Below are 14,113 nucleotides of genomic sequence, written 5' to 3'. Positions count from 1 at the left end.
ATACTCCTCTGATTATGAACATGAATATGCTTTGTGAGTAGTTACGTTTGTTCCTGAGGACATGGGAGAAGTCTTGCTATTAGTAGTCATGTGAATTTGGTATTCGTTCGATATTTTGATGAGATGTATGTTGTCTCTCCTCTAGTGGTGTTATGTGAATGTCGACTACATGACACTTCACCATTATTTGGGCCTAGAGGAAGGCATTGGGAAGTAATAAGTAGATGATGGGTTGCTAGAGTGACAGAAGCTTAAACCCTAGTTTATGCGTTGCTTCGTAAGGGGCTGATTTGGATCCATAAGTTTCATGCTATGGTTAGGTTTACCTTAATACTTCTTTTGTAGTTGAGGATGCTTGCAATAGGGGTTAATCATTAGTGGGATGCTTGTCCAAGTAAGGACAGCACCCAAGCACCGGTCCACCCACATATCAAATTATCAAAGTACCGAACGCGAAACGTGATGAAAACTAGCTTGACGATAATTCCCATGTGTCCTCGGGAGCGCTTTTCTCTATATAAGCGTTTGTCCAGGCTTGTCCTTTGCTACAAATAGGATTGGGCCACCTTGCTGCACTTTATTTACTTTTGTTACTCGTTGCTCGTTACCAATTATTTTATCACAAAACTATCTGTTACCTATAGTTTCAGTGCTTGCAGAGAATACCTTGCTGAAAACCGCTTATCATTTCCTTCTGCTCCTCGTTGGGTTCGACACTCTTACTTATCGAAAGGACTACGATAGATCCCCTATACTTGTGGGTCATCACTTATCTGTTGTGACAATGGGATATTCACGTGATCCACTTGATGTATGTTTTGGTGATCAACTTGCGGGTTCCGTAACATTGTGAACTTATGCGTAGGGGTTGGCACACATTTTCGTCTTGACTCTCCGGTAGAAACTTTGGGGCACTCTTTGAAGTTCTTCGTGTTGGTTGAATAGATGAATCTGAGATTGTGTGATGCATATCGTATAATCATACCCACGGATACTTGAGGTGACATTGGAGTATCTAGGTGACATTAGGGTTTTGGTTGATTTGTGTCTTAAGGTGTTATTCTAGTACGAACTCTTGAATAGATCGATCAGAAAGAATAACTTTGAGGTGGTTTCGTACCCTACAATAATCTCTTCGTTTGTTCTCCACTATTAGTGACTTTGGAGTGACTCTTTGTTGCATGTTGAGCGATAGTTATATGATCCAATTATGTTATTATTGTTGAGAGAACTTGCACTAGTGAAAGTATGAACCCTAGGCCTTGTTTCAATGCATTGCAATACCGTTTGTGCTCACTTTTATCATTAGTTACCTTGCTGTTTTTATATTTTCAGATTACAAAAACCTATATCTACCATCCATATTGCACTTGTATCACCATCTCTTTGCCGAACTAGTGCACCTATACAATTTGCCATTGTATTGGGTGTGTTGGGGACACAAGAGACTCTTTGTTATTTGGTTGCAGGGTTGTTTGAGAGAGACCATCTTCATCCTACGCCTCCCACGGATTGATAAACCTTAGGTCATTCACTTGAGGGAAATTTTCTATTGTCCTACAAACCTCTGCACTTGGAGGCCCAACAACGTCTACAAGAAGAAGGTTGTGTAGTAGACATCAGAAGGACCCCCCTACCGCCCACACTCACTTGGCGACGGTTCCAAATGCTGTCGCGGAAAGGGGTTAAAAACCGTTTGTTTAGGACCGACGTGCACCAGTGATAGATCATGCCAGCGGCCATGCCGCCGCTCAAAGTTCATGCCGGCACCATGCCAGCGGCCGACATACAATGCCAGTCTCCAAAAAGACCATCACATAGTTCTTGCTGGCGCACTGGCCAGCGGCCAGCACACATGCCAGCACAAAAAAGGGGGCGGGACTTTGGCCACACGATCTCGGCCGTGGTCATGCCAGCACACTTGCCAGCATACAAAAAAGGATGGCGCATGCCACTATAGATCACTCGTCGTCGAACTTGAGCATGTCAGCCTGCATCTTCTCAAACCATGGCCTCATCCTCGATGACATAGTGTTGAGGTCAACCTTCATCATCTCCACTCTCGTCATCATGCTAGCGAGAGCCACTTATTTTGCCTTGGTCTTGGCATTGGCGGCCTCGATCTCTAGTATCTTGGCATGCTTCTCCGCCTCCATCTCAAGCATCCTCGCTTGCTTCTCCGCCTCCATCTCAAGCCTCCTCCTTTGGATCTCCATGAAGGTGTTCATTTGCTCTTCCTTGTCTTGCCGGCGCTTCTCCTCCCCCGAGTCCTTCTTGCTCATCATGCCCTCCACTGTTGCGATCAAGGTGATGGACGCCGCATCCCGCTTGTCCTCCTTTTTGGCGTTGGTCTTCCCCCATGGTCGTGACTTCTCGCCCTCCCATACCTCCTCCACAGATTTCTTCCCCTCACGCGCCATGAGGGCGTCATATTGCGCCTTGAACTTCTCCTCCTCGTTGATAACCCTCCAACAATGGGAGAGGTTGAAGGACTTGCCTTCATGTTGGACCTTGAATGCCTCCAAAGCTTGGAATTCCTACAAATGAATAGCATGCAAGCATATGGGCAAATGTATATGCAAATGGACATGCAAGCATAATAGGAATGAAAACAAAGAGGGCACATGCATACCATGTATTGCATGTCGATGGTGCTCATGGGGCGTGCCTTGATGCTCTCAAGAGTGGCACAAAACTTGTTGCACTCTTGTTGGATCACCCTCGGCTTCAAAATGGACACCCACCCGCGCGTGCTTTGCGTTTGGTATGGCGCAAACTTCTTGTGTTCATGGAACTCACGGTGGACACAAATCCAAAAGGTTGATGCCTTTTGTTCGGCGCCGACCTTGGGGTATTGCCCAATGTCCCTCCAACACTCACAAATGAGTTTGTTCTCGGACGTCATGTATGCCTTCGTCCGCATGCTCTGGTGCTTCGGCTTCGCCCCGACGGCTTGGTTGGCAAGCTCGTCCTCGAACAAAGGCTCCCCGGCGATGTCCAACTCATCCTCTTCCTTGAGGCCGTAGTCCTCCGGAAAGTCGTCGTCGAGCGGGAAGCCGTCCAGGTCCAGGCTGACCCGATCTTGCATGAAGGCGTCGTGCTTGCCAGCTTGATCATAGGTCGCTAGCGTAAATGGCCCTCAGTCGTCCTGGCTTTGGCTCTCATCGGGATCGTAGCCAGCCATGGCGGCACTGCCAGCAGCGCTAGCGGCTGTCACGTCACCCTCGAAGATGATGATCTGCATGAAACGGTTGGCCGTGTCGTCGGCGGCGGCCTCCTGCATTGTGTCGAACAGGTTGCGAGCGCCGGGGAGCAGGTCGGCTGGCATATCCCACGCACGTTTCCTGGCCCCTCCTGATGACGAGGCACCGGCCACCAGTGTGGCGTTGAGGTCGATGGGCGCGGCCGCAGGGGCGGGCGTGGAAAGCGCCACCACGCTCACTTCCGGCGAGCATTCCCTGGAGATTCAGGAGGCTTGCGGGTAGACGTGGAAGCCGGGAATCGGGCGCGTCCCCGACGCGCGGGGCGACTGTGGCAGCACCATCCGAGGAAACGCAGACGAGCCGGTGCTGGTCGTGGCCACGGTGGCGTTGACGAGCCCATGGTGGCCAGGGTTTAACCCTACGTATATCAAGGCCCCCCTCGTTGCCGCCGCGACGCCGGCGTTGGTTTCCTCATGCCGCGCGGCGGTGGTGAGGGCGGCGGCCGCCGCTGCGTTGTCCCTTGCGTCCGCCGTGTGCCTCCGGCCTTTCCTCTTCACCGACTCCGCGGCTCGCTCCTCGGGCGTCAGTTGCTTCTTCTTCTTGGGCGTCGCAACGGTCTTGTGAGGGGCGCGAGGCTTGCCTTTGCCGGAGGGGGTGGAGGTTATGCCAGACGAGGTGAGGGAGGCGAGGCCAGCGGCGGCATCGAGGGCGTCGTCGATGGCGAGCGGCCGGGAGCGTGCGCGGGCGGGAGGGTTTTTGGGAAAGTGGAGAGAAATGGTGGATGCTTTGCCACCGACTGGCAGGCCAGAGGGAGTAGTTGGCGCGCGGCGCGCGCATCCGTCTCGTGTCCACGCCGATACAAATGAGCCTCAAAATTGGGCCGGGAATGGGTTGGCGGGCGGACGAAAAGCGGACACGCGTCCGTTTGGGTGGGCACGTTGGGCCGACTTTTCTGCCCGCGCCGACCCAAACGGACGGTGCTAATACAAAAACTAAAGTTTCATACTGTCAATCTTATAAAAATAACTACATCCAATTCCCGCAGCAACACGCGGTGTTAACGAGTCCAGCCGAACCGACATTTTATCTTGACATACTCTAATGAGTCAAGCCGAACATTTTGGCTATGATCGAAATCCAGCCCTAGTTGCGAGGGAGTGTATTGGGGATGGGGAGGAGTCGAGCTGTGATGCTGGAATTGGCCGCTCGTTTTGTCCAAGGAACAAAACAGGGCGATATGAGTTTTCCTAACCATGTGCCATATGGGTTACTAATCAAAAGATGCTCAAAGCAAAGGTAAATGTTGGCAAATTTGACAAATTTAACCTATAATCGAAATCAAATCACAGAATGAACTGTCCGTGAAACTATTTTACGCGGCTGACCCTTGGCGCCTAACTCTCAGGCGCTGCACTAGTGCAACGCCCGGGAGCTAGGCGCTGCACTAGTGCAACGCCCAGGAGCTAGGCGCTGCACTGTGTAGTGTGGCGCCTAGCTCTCAGGCGCTGCACGCTGACTTGGGCACATATGGGTGCGACGCTGGCCGTGTAGCGCCTATCTGGGAGGCGTTGCACAGTAGGGTGTGGCGCCGGCGTGGCGGGCGCTACACAAAAGGGTCAGGGGAGTGAAATAGTTTCGCAACCAGTTCATTTTGTGATTTGATTTCGATTATAGGTTAAAATTGTCAAATTTGCCGTAAATGTTTGTGTTTGATGCGCCGGCCGAACTTTCGGCCGGCTCCCACGCCCACTCATCACGTGCCTGTGATCCCACACCTTCTCAACCACTCATTCCTCCACGTAGCAAGCCTTATTCTCATCTTTTCTTTTTTTAGACAAGTCTCCTTCTTTCTTCTTCCTCCTCAGCCCTCATCTGACGCCGCGCGCCATGGTCCATGGTCTGCCTCCTGGCTCGGCTGTCGCCGCATGCTTGCACCTGCGCGACAACAGCCGTGACTACACATGGGATGAACACAGGCAATCTGGTTGCTACAACCGCGTTGTGGGGGTGCTACAACCGCGGCGCCGGGTGCTACCACCCACGGCGACCATGCTTGAACGACGGCAAGCAGGAGAGAGCGCATGCTCCAACCATTTTTTGCGACAAGCCACAACCATGTTTACGGCAAGCTGCATTCACCATGGCGAATGCTATAATTGGCATGGCTAGATGCTACTAGGCGCCAGGTGGGCGCTCAGCGGCGAGCTTCAATGGAGGAGACCGGTGTTGCAATCGACGGTGAGTTTTGCTGGAAGCGTCAGTGTTTTGCTGGAACCGACGGTCAGTTTTGTTGCGTATATAGAACAGCGACTGCGAATGCTACAACTGGCGACGTGATTTGCTGGATACGGTGGCATGATTTGTTGCGTTGGCAGATAGGCTATGGCGCAACTGCGACCACACGAGGGACACCGGCGAGACGGTGCGAGGCAAATGTTGGGACCATATGCGTGGGGTGCTACGACCGGCACCACAAATTGCTGGAACCTGCCATCGGCACGCGCGGACAGCATCACAACTTTTGCTGGAACCACTTCATCGGCGTTCCACGCGTCAGCGACGTTTTTGCGTGTAATTTTTTTGTAAACGATGAGCTAGAACCGGCGTCCGGAAATGTTCGAACCGGGAGCGCAAAATGCTGCAACCAACATGCGGCACGATGAACGTCGAGTTAGAACAATAGAATGATTTGCCGTGAGATTACCTCCCGGGCTTGCATAGTATTAATAATAGGGCAATCTGGGTTGCCAAATACAAAAGATTACAATGAATCCTAACAATCAATCTAACTAGGAAACTATCGTAGCTAATCCGTCAGATATAATTAAAGGATTATATACTGATGAATATACATTAATATACCCCCTCAATCTCAACCGGCCACAAGGTTGAGATTGCGTCGTAATTTTTCCAGCATGAACTTTGTTGCAGGTTTAGTGAAAGCATCTGCAACTTGATCACCGGATGACACAAATCAGACATCCAATGCTCCTTGCGCCACCTTTTCTCATACAAAGTGAAAATCCACCTCAATATGCTTTGTCCTCGCATGAAATACTGGATTTGCACTCAAATAGGTGGCACCCAAATTATCACACCATAAAATCGGTGGTCGCGGTAGGAACACTCCTAGTTCCTTAAGCACAGATTGCACCCAAGTAACTTCAGCTGTGCCATTTGCAAGCGCTTTGTACTCTGCCTCGGTACTAGATCTTGAGACTGTAGGTTGCTTCCGAGCACTCCATGAAATGAGATTGGGTCCAAGGAAAATGACAAAACCACCTGTAGAGCGTCTATCGTCAACACATCCTGCCCAATCAGCATCAGTAAAGACACTGAGAAGTGTGGAGCTTGAACGGCGAATGGAGAGTCCAGTGGCCAGAGTACCCTTGATATACCTTAGTATGCGCTTGACCGCCTCCCAGTGCACACTAGGTTTGGCCAAATATTGGCACACCTTATTGACAGCAAATGAAATATCAGGACGAGTAAGGGTAAGGTATTGCAATCCTCCAACCATACTGCGATAGCGGAAGGCATCATCATCGTTGAGGGGAGTACCAAGATCTGCTACCAACTTATCGGTGACTGACATGGGAGTAGAAACCTCCTTGCAATTCTCCATATGAGCATGGTGAAGAAGATCATCAGCATACTTCCGCTGAGACAATAATATTCCCCCTGAATTGTAGGTGGCTTCAATCCCAAGGAAGTAAGAAAGACGACCGAGGTCCTTGATGGGAAAGGACCTAGCTAGAGCGTGAAGCAAATGGTCCACTACACGAGAGCAAGAGCCAGCAATGACAATATCATCAACATAGACCAAATTGTAAATAGTCACAGCTCCTCGCCGAAAAATGAAGAGGGAGGTGTCGGCCTTGGATGAATAAAACCAAGCTGGTGCAGCCGATCACTAAGACGAGAGTACCATGCCCGGGGGGACTCTTTGAGCCCATAAATAGACTTTCGAAGCTTGCAAACATGATGGGGATACCGAGGGTCCTCAAAACCCGGTGGCTGCCGCATGTACACATCCTCATCAAGCAAACCATGAAGAAACGGATTGCTAACATCAATCTGACGCAAGCACCAGCCCTACGAAACAGCAAGTGACAACACCAAGCGAACAGTGGCCGGTTTAACAACCGGACTAAAGGTGGCAACATAATCAACACCATATTGCTGAGTGAATCCACGAGCAACCAAACGAGTTTTGTATTTATCAAGAGAGCCATCAGACCGTTCCTTGAAGATCCACTTACAGCCGACGACGTTGGTGCCAGGAGGACGAGGCACAAGCGACCATGTTTCGGTGCTCTGAAGAGCTGAGAACTCCTCTCGCATGGCAGCTGTCCAAGCAGGATCAACAAGAGCTTGCCGGTGCGTAGTCGGAACAGAGACGACGGCACTGAAACTGCGTCGATACGGATTGTAGCGGACAATACCATCGGTGGCAATCTTCGGACGTCGAATGTTGTTCTGTAGTCGGGTGCGAGCATGCACTGGAGCGGGTGCAGTCGAAGGCGCATACGACGAGACGGGAGCATCTGCCGATGCTCCAGTGGCCGCGTCGACGCGCACAGGCACGCGATCAGTCGCGTCAGGTGCGGCTTGCCCAGTAGCCGCATCGGACGTGGAGGCACCCTGCTGGGTCACGCGCACGAGCAACGCTGGCTCGGGTGACTTAGTCGCCTCCAGCTCGGGCGACGACTGGGCCGCATCCGGCTCAGCAGGGAGCGGCTGTGTAGCGGGAGCTGGGCCAGCAGCCAGCTGCATGGCGCTGGCGGGTTGAGCGCATGGGGGTGTAGCATGCACGTCCATCGCGCTGGTCGCCCCTGTAGCGCTGCTCTCTGTACCTGCAAGATAAGACTCAGGAAACAAAAAGGACAAGTTGTAATTTCTCACATTAGCATCCTGAACTACTGGCTCATTTGATGGAAATGACACAGGAGGATTTAAGAGAGATAAATCAGGGCATGCACTAGTCGCAAAAGGAAAAACTTTTTCATCGAAGACAACATCTCGAGATATATAGATGCGACCAGTGGATTTATCAAGACACTTATATCCTTTATGAAACGGACTATATCCAAGGAAAACGCACATCTTGGATCGGAACTCAAGTTTCTGAGAGTTGTATTTGCGAAGACTAGGCCAACACGCACATCCGAATATACGAAGAAAAGAGTAATCAGGAGTGATGTTAAGGAGGCGTGTGAGTGGTGGCATGTTTTGGAGACTCCGGCTAGGCATGCGGTTGATCAAATAACACGCGGTGAGAAAGGCTTCATCTCAATAACGCAGTGGAAGATTAGAGTGAGCGAGGAGAGAAAGTCCGGTTTCAACCAAGTGGCGGTGCTTTCGTTCGGCGATAGCATTTTGTTGGGATGTGTGTGGACATGATATGCGATGAGAAATACCAACACGCTGAAAAAATGCATGCAAGTGATGGTATTCACCGCCCCAATCAGATTGTACCCCACGGATTTTTGTGTTGAGGAGTCGTTCGACATGGGCCTGAAAATTGTAAAAAACTTGTTTGACATCAGATTTATGTTTAAGAAGATAAATCCAGGTAAAACGGCTAAAGTCATGAACAAAGCTTACATAAAATTTGAAACCTCCTGAGGAGGCGAGGGCAGGCCCCCACACATCGGTATGAATAAGCTCAAGTGGCTTCGAAGAAACACGAGATGAATTATTATAAGGTAATTGATGACTTTTGGCGCATTGACACGCGTCACAGACGAAAGTATCATGACTTGACGAATAATGGAGTTTATTTGACCGATAGACGGACTCAACTACATTATTCGAAGGGTGGCCCAAACGATGATGCCACTAACTCGATGAAGACCGGACTCCGGAAAAAGCTTGACGCGAAGATGACGATGACGACGGCCGACCATATGGGATAGGGTAGAGACCACGGCGGCTTCTACCGTGAAGAAGAACCCTCCTTGTTATTTTGTCCTTCACACAAAAGAAATATTTGTGAAAATCGACAAACACTCGATTATCCGAAACAAGGCGATAAAGAGAAAGTAGATGTTTATGAATGTCAGGGACATGCAGCACATTATTAAGGCGGATATGATCACTTGAGCCAGTAACTTTAGTATGACCAATATGAGAAATTTCCAAACCTGCACCATTTGCAACTTGAACTTGATCCTTTCCACCATAGCGCTCGTGCATCGTCAAGCGGTCAAGGTCGTTGGTGAGGTGGTCGATGGCACCAGTATCGAGGTACCAGTTGTTGTCGCGGTGGCCGTATGTCACCATGTTGCCGCTGCGGTGCCCATCCGACTGGTAGGCATGATTGTAGCGCTCGCGGCAGTCGATGGCGTAGTGCCCCTCATCGCGGCATATTTGGCATCTTGGAAGACGACGGTTTCTACCGCCGCCGCCGCCGTTGTGGCGACCTCCATTGTTGCCACGGTTGCCATAGTGGCCACCATTGTAGCCACTGTTGACGTTGTTGTTGCGGCCGCCGTTGCTGCTGCGGCTGCCGTCGCGGGGCCTCGGGCTGTTGCCTTGGCGGACGACGTTGTTGGCTGATGAAGAGAAGTCGCCATGGTTGGCGGCGTGCTGCTCCTGCCGTGCCTCAAAGCTGAGGAGATAGGAGTAGAAATCAGATAGGTTGACTTCCCCAGTGAAGATGGACAACGCCGTCATGAGTGGATCATACTCCTGACCCAGCCCTCCAATGATGTGCCCAATGATCTCGTCATCAGACAACACCTCGCCGACGGTGGCCAGCGCATCAGCATAGCCCGTCATCTTAAGAACTCCGCCGCGGACATGTCCTTCTTCTTTGTCTGCGACAGCTGCGTGCGAAGTTGGCGCACGCTGGCCCGGTTCTGGGCGGCGAACATGGCGCCAAGGGCGGACCAGACGGCCGCCGTGGAAGTTGCTCGCGTCATCTGGGCGAGCACCTCCTCCGTCATGGAGGACAAGAGCACGCCGAGCACGGCCTGGTCGGTCCTCCGCCAGGGCTCGTACTCGGGTTGGGCGCCGAGTGGGCGGCATCGCCGGTGCCCACGACGATCGTCTTCGGTGGCGCGGGGACAGACCCGTCGAGATAGCCGAAGAGGCCGGCGCCGGTGAGGTTTGGGATAACCTGCGCCTTCCAAAGCAGGAAGTTGGCGCGGGTGAGCCGGACGGTGATGAGGCCGGCGAGCGACGGCATGGAAGCGGTGGGACCGGAGACGGTCGGGCCAGCGGTGGTGGTGATGAGCACGCCGGTGGTGGTGCCAGCCATGGCGTGGAGAAGGGATCGAGGCTCTGGTTACCAAGTTAGAACAATAGAATGATTTGCCGTGAGATTACCTCCCGGGCTTGCATAGTATTAATAATAGGGCAATCTAGGTTGCCAAATACAAAAGATCACAATGGATCCTAACAATCAATCTAACTAGGAAACTATCGTAGCTAATCTGTCAGATATAATTACAAGGATTATATATTGATGAATATATATTAATACGTCGGCCTGCTGGTGCTTTGACAACGACGGCCTAGGGCCGTGACGGTCGCGACCTATGAAGACGAAGGGGTGGAGGTCCGTGGTGGTCCGATGAGTGACAAGTGGAGAGTGAGGGGAGGAGCGGGCACTGCGCCGAGCTCGCAACTCTGATGCGAGGGACAGGGAAGACGCGAGCAGGAAGACTTGTCTCGGGGATAAGATCTGAACAGCTGACGGTGCGCTAATCGCGATCGGCCGAAACTTTGGACCGGCGCGCCGGCGCCTATCAGCGCCCCAAAGCAAATGCTTTTCCGTGTTCAAGTATCCATGTTTTTCACCTATTTTTAGGATTATGTCTTTTAGATGGATTTTTAGGATTATATTGATTGGCGATCTAAAGAGACCCCCAAATACTTCGATATCTCTCCAGAGTTTTGTAAAATTCGTGGAGTACCGTTTGAATCTGATGCATATTTATACGTACGGACGGGGTTATCTTGACATTTCTCCTTAGCCGCCCTGATTTTTGTCAGTACTAGAGTATATAATAGAGCAACAACACTCGTGCACACAGTGTGCTCATCTTCTTGGTACCAGTCCAAATAAAGTGGCCAATGAATCCCCGAGAAACTGCGCCGGACGTAAACAAAAGGATGCGCGGATCTCGTGGCCCATCGGCAACAATAATTCATCGACATGACGCCAACGGTTGCGGCGACCTGTCAGTGACTACTCACTCAACTGGAGATCCAACAATGTGTTGAGCACGCGGAGACGTCTACGGCTCCGCCCACGCCCGCCATATTATATACCACCGCGTCAGGAGCTCATTTGCCACAGCCCCACTACACGGCCACGCGCGCAACGTGGTGACCGAGTCGAGAGATCTACCGGAACCAACACGGCGACGCAGCTAGCTAGCAAAGCCATGGGGTCCTTGCCGCCGGGAGAGAGGCCGCACATCGTGATGATCCCCTACCCGGCGCAGGGTCACATCACGCCGATGCTGAAGCTGGCCAAGCTGCTGCACACCAGGGGCTTCCACGTCACCTTCGTCAACAACGAGTTCAACCACCGCCGCCTGCTGCGCTCGCAGGGCGCGGACGCCCTGCATGGCCTGCCCGCGTTCCGGTTCGCTGGCATCGCCGACGGCCTCCCGCCGTCCGACCGCGAGGCCACGCAGGACGTCCCTGCGCTGTGCTACTCCACCATGACCACCTGCCTCCCCAGGTTCAAGGAGCTCGTCTCCAAGCTCAACGAGGAGGCCGGCGCCTCCGGTGGCGCGCTGCCGCCGGTCACCTGCGTGGTGGCCGATAGCACCATGACCTTCGCCCTCCGCGCCGCGCGGGAGCTTGGCCTCCGCTGCGCCACGCTCTGGACCGCCAGCGCTTGTGGTTTCATGGGCTACTGCCACTTCAAGGATCTAGTCCACCGCGGGCTCTTCCCTCTCAAAGGTATATCTGTCAACTTACATATTTTGCAAGTTGGATTTTATTTGATATATGTGTCTGTGTGTGTGCTTGGATAGATATTAAACTGGAGGCAACATAGTAATTAGTTTGTTATTGGTGCAGAAGAGGCTCAGTTGAGCGATGGATACCTGGACACGACCATCGACTGGATACCGGCGGCCCCCAAGGACCTGCGGCTGCGTGACCTCCCGAGCTTCTTCCGCACCACCGACCCTGATGACATCATGTTCAACTTCTTCATCCACGAGACGGCCGGCATGTCGCAGGCGTCGGGGGTGGTCATCAACACCTTCGACGAGCTCGACGCGCCACTGCTCGATGCCATGTCCAAGCTCCTGCCGCCCATCTACACAGTGGGGCCGCTCCATCTCACGGTTCGCAACAACGTGCCGGAGGAGAGCCCCGTCGCCGGCATCGGGTCCAACTTGTGGAAGGAGGAGGACGCGCCCCTCCGGTGGCTCGACGGCCGGCCGCCGCGCTCCGTGGTGTACGTCAACTTCGGGAGCATCACGGTGATGTCGAACGAGCACATGCTGGAATTCGCGTGGGGGCTGGCCAACACTGGCTACGCTTTCCTATGGAACGTGCGGCCTGACCTCGTCAAGGGCGACGGGGCCGCACTTCCGCCGGAGTTCTCCGCGGCGACAGAGGGGCGGAGCATGCTGTCGACGTGGTGCCCGCAGGAGAAGGTGCTGGAGCACGAGGCCGTTGGGGTGTTCCTGACGCACTCCGGGTGGAACTCGGCGTTAGAGAGCATCTGCGCCGGCGTGCCGATGGTGTGCTGGCCGTTCTTCGCGGAGCAGCAGACCAACTGCCGGTACAAGTGCACGGAGTGGGGCATCGGGATGGAGATTGGGGACGACGTGAGGAGAACCGAGGTGGAGGCCATGATACGGGAGGCCATGGAAGGGGAAAAAGGACAAGAGATGCGGCGGCGCGTGCTGGAGCTCCGCGGGAGCGCGGTGGCCTCCGCACAGCGTGGCGGAAGGTCCATGCACAACGTTGATAGGCTCATCGACGAGGTGCTGCTGGCTTGACACAAGCTGGTAAATGGTTTGGCTATTCTGTTTATCACAAAGGTAGTTTTGTTGCTTACTACATGGATCACGAAGGATTTATCTCTAAGATAGAGACGATGAATTCATTACATGGGCATTTGTAGCATTGACATTGCTTCTCAGAAGTTGGCCTCCTGCATGTTTTCTCTATGATTTTTAGTTTCCTTTTCTAACACCGCTCTATGAAAAGTAGCCCATTTTGAAGATCGAGATCATGGAGGCCTTAATTTTGAAATTTTCAAATTCAATGTTTTCAGTTTCAAAAAATTTCTCAAAACAAATACTACACACGAATAGAAGGATGAAATGTGTATGTGTATAAAATTTCAGGATGAAATATGTCAAATTGCGAGCTGCACAAAAATAAAAATCATGGACTTTGATGATGAACAATATATATGCTAAAAAGCCGTAGATTTTTTGTGTGTACCTCTCATTTTAACTATTTCAACCTGAAAATGAAAATTTACACACGTGTACATTACGTCTCTGTATTAGTGAATTTTTATAGAATATTTTGAAACTGAAAATTTTGAATTTTGAAGTTTCCAAATTTGAAACCAGAACACGTTTCACAACCTGATGTGCATAACTAAATCCCGGTCATTATTGCACCTTTAGATTCGTGACATCTACTCGTGGACTTGTGCAGTGTGTTATCATTTTTACAAGTATCCTTCATTTTCATAGTAGAGCATGCCTTAGATTTTTTAAAAGGTTTTTTTCACATTACAACTCGTATTAGATCAAGTGCGGTAAGCCAGCGCATGCCGAGCATTTTTATAACCAACATCTCCATTAGACAATACATGAAGTCTAAACAATACCTCTTTTGTTGAGGAAAAATAAATAAATTCTACCCAGGGTCTCACCTAGTATTACGTGGCTAGTCAACAAAAATCCAAGTCGCGT

At 51.6% G+C, this 14,113-nt stretch overlaps 1 protein-coding gene across 2 annotated transcripts; it reads left to right on the top strand.

The window, feature by feature from the left end:
• Nucleotides 1–11,492: 11,492 nt before the first annotated feature.
• Nucleotides 11,493–13,351, top strand: LOC123053053 (7-deoxyloganetin glucosyltransferase). 2 transcript variants are annotated; one of them, XM_044476437.1, is made up of 2 exons: nt 11,493–12,125; nt 12,249–13,351. In XM_044476437.1, the coding sequence occupies exons 1-2, from the start codon at nt 11,600–11,602 to the stop codon at nt 13,178–13,180; spliced, it is 1,458 nt and encodes a 485-aa protein (XP_044332372.1). In that variant the 5' UTR covers nt 11,493–11,599; the 3' UTR covers nt 13,181–13,351. The 2 variants fall into 2 exon arrangements, with proteins under 2 accessions (XP_044332372.1, XP_044332371.1); XM_044476436.1 differs by having other exon boundaries at nt 11,494–12,125; nt 12,246–13,351.
• Nucleotides 13,352–14,113: the final 762 nt, after the last annotated feature.

Source organism: Triticum aestivum, chromosome 2D, assembly GCF_018294505.1.
Source record: "Triticum aestivum cultivar Chinese Spring chromosome 2D, IWGSC CS RefSeq v2.1, whole genome shotgun sequence".
Classification (NCBI taxonomy): Eukaryota; Viridiplantae; Streptophyta; class Magnoliopsida; order Poales; family Poaceae; genus Triticum; species Triticum aestivum.
The sequence above is the reverse complement of the archived record's forward strand: the minus strand, read 5'-3'. Positions and strand labels throughout refer to the sequence as shown.

Coding starts and splice junctions, on each gene's coding strand:
- LOC123053053 (XM_044476436.1), top strand. CDS start 11,600: ATGGGGTCCTTGCCGCCGGGAGAGAGGCCGCACATCGTGATGATCCCC. Junction 12,126..12,245: donor CGGGCTCTTCCCTCTCAAAG/GTATATCTGTCA, acceptor TTATTGGTGCAG/AAGAGGCTCAGTTGAGCGAT.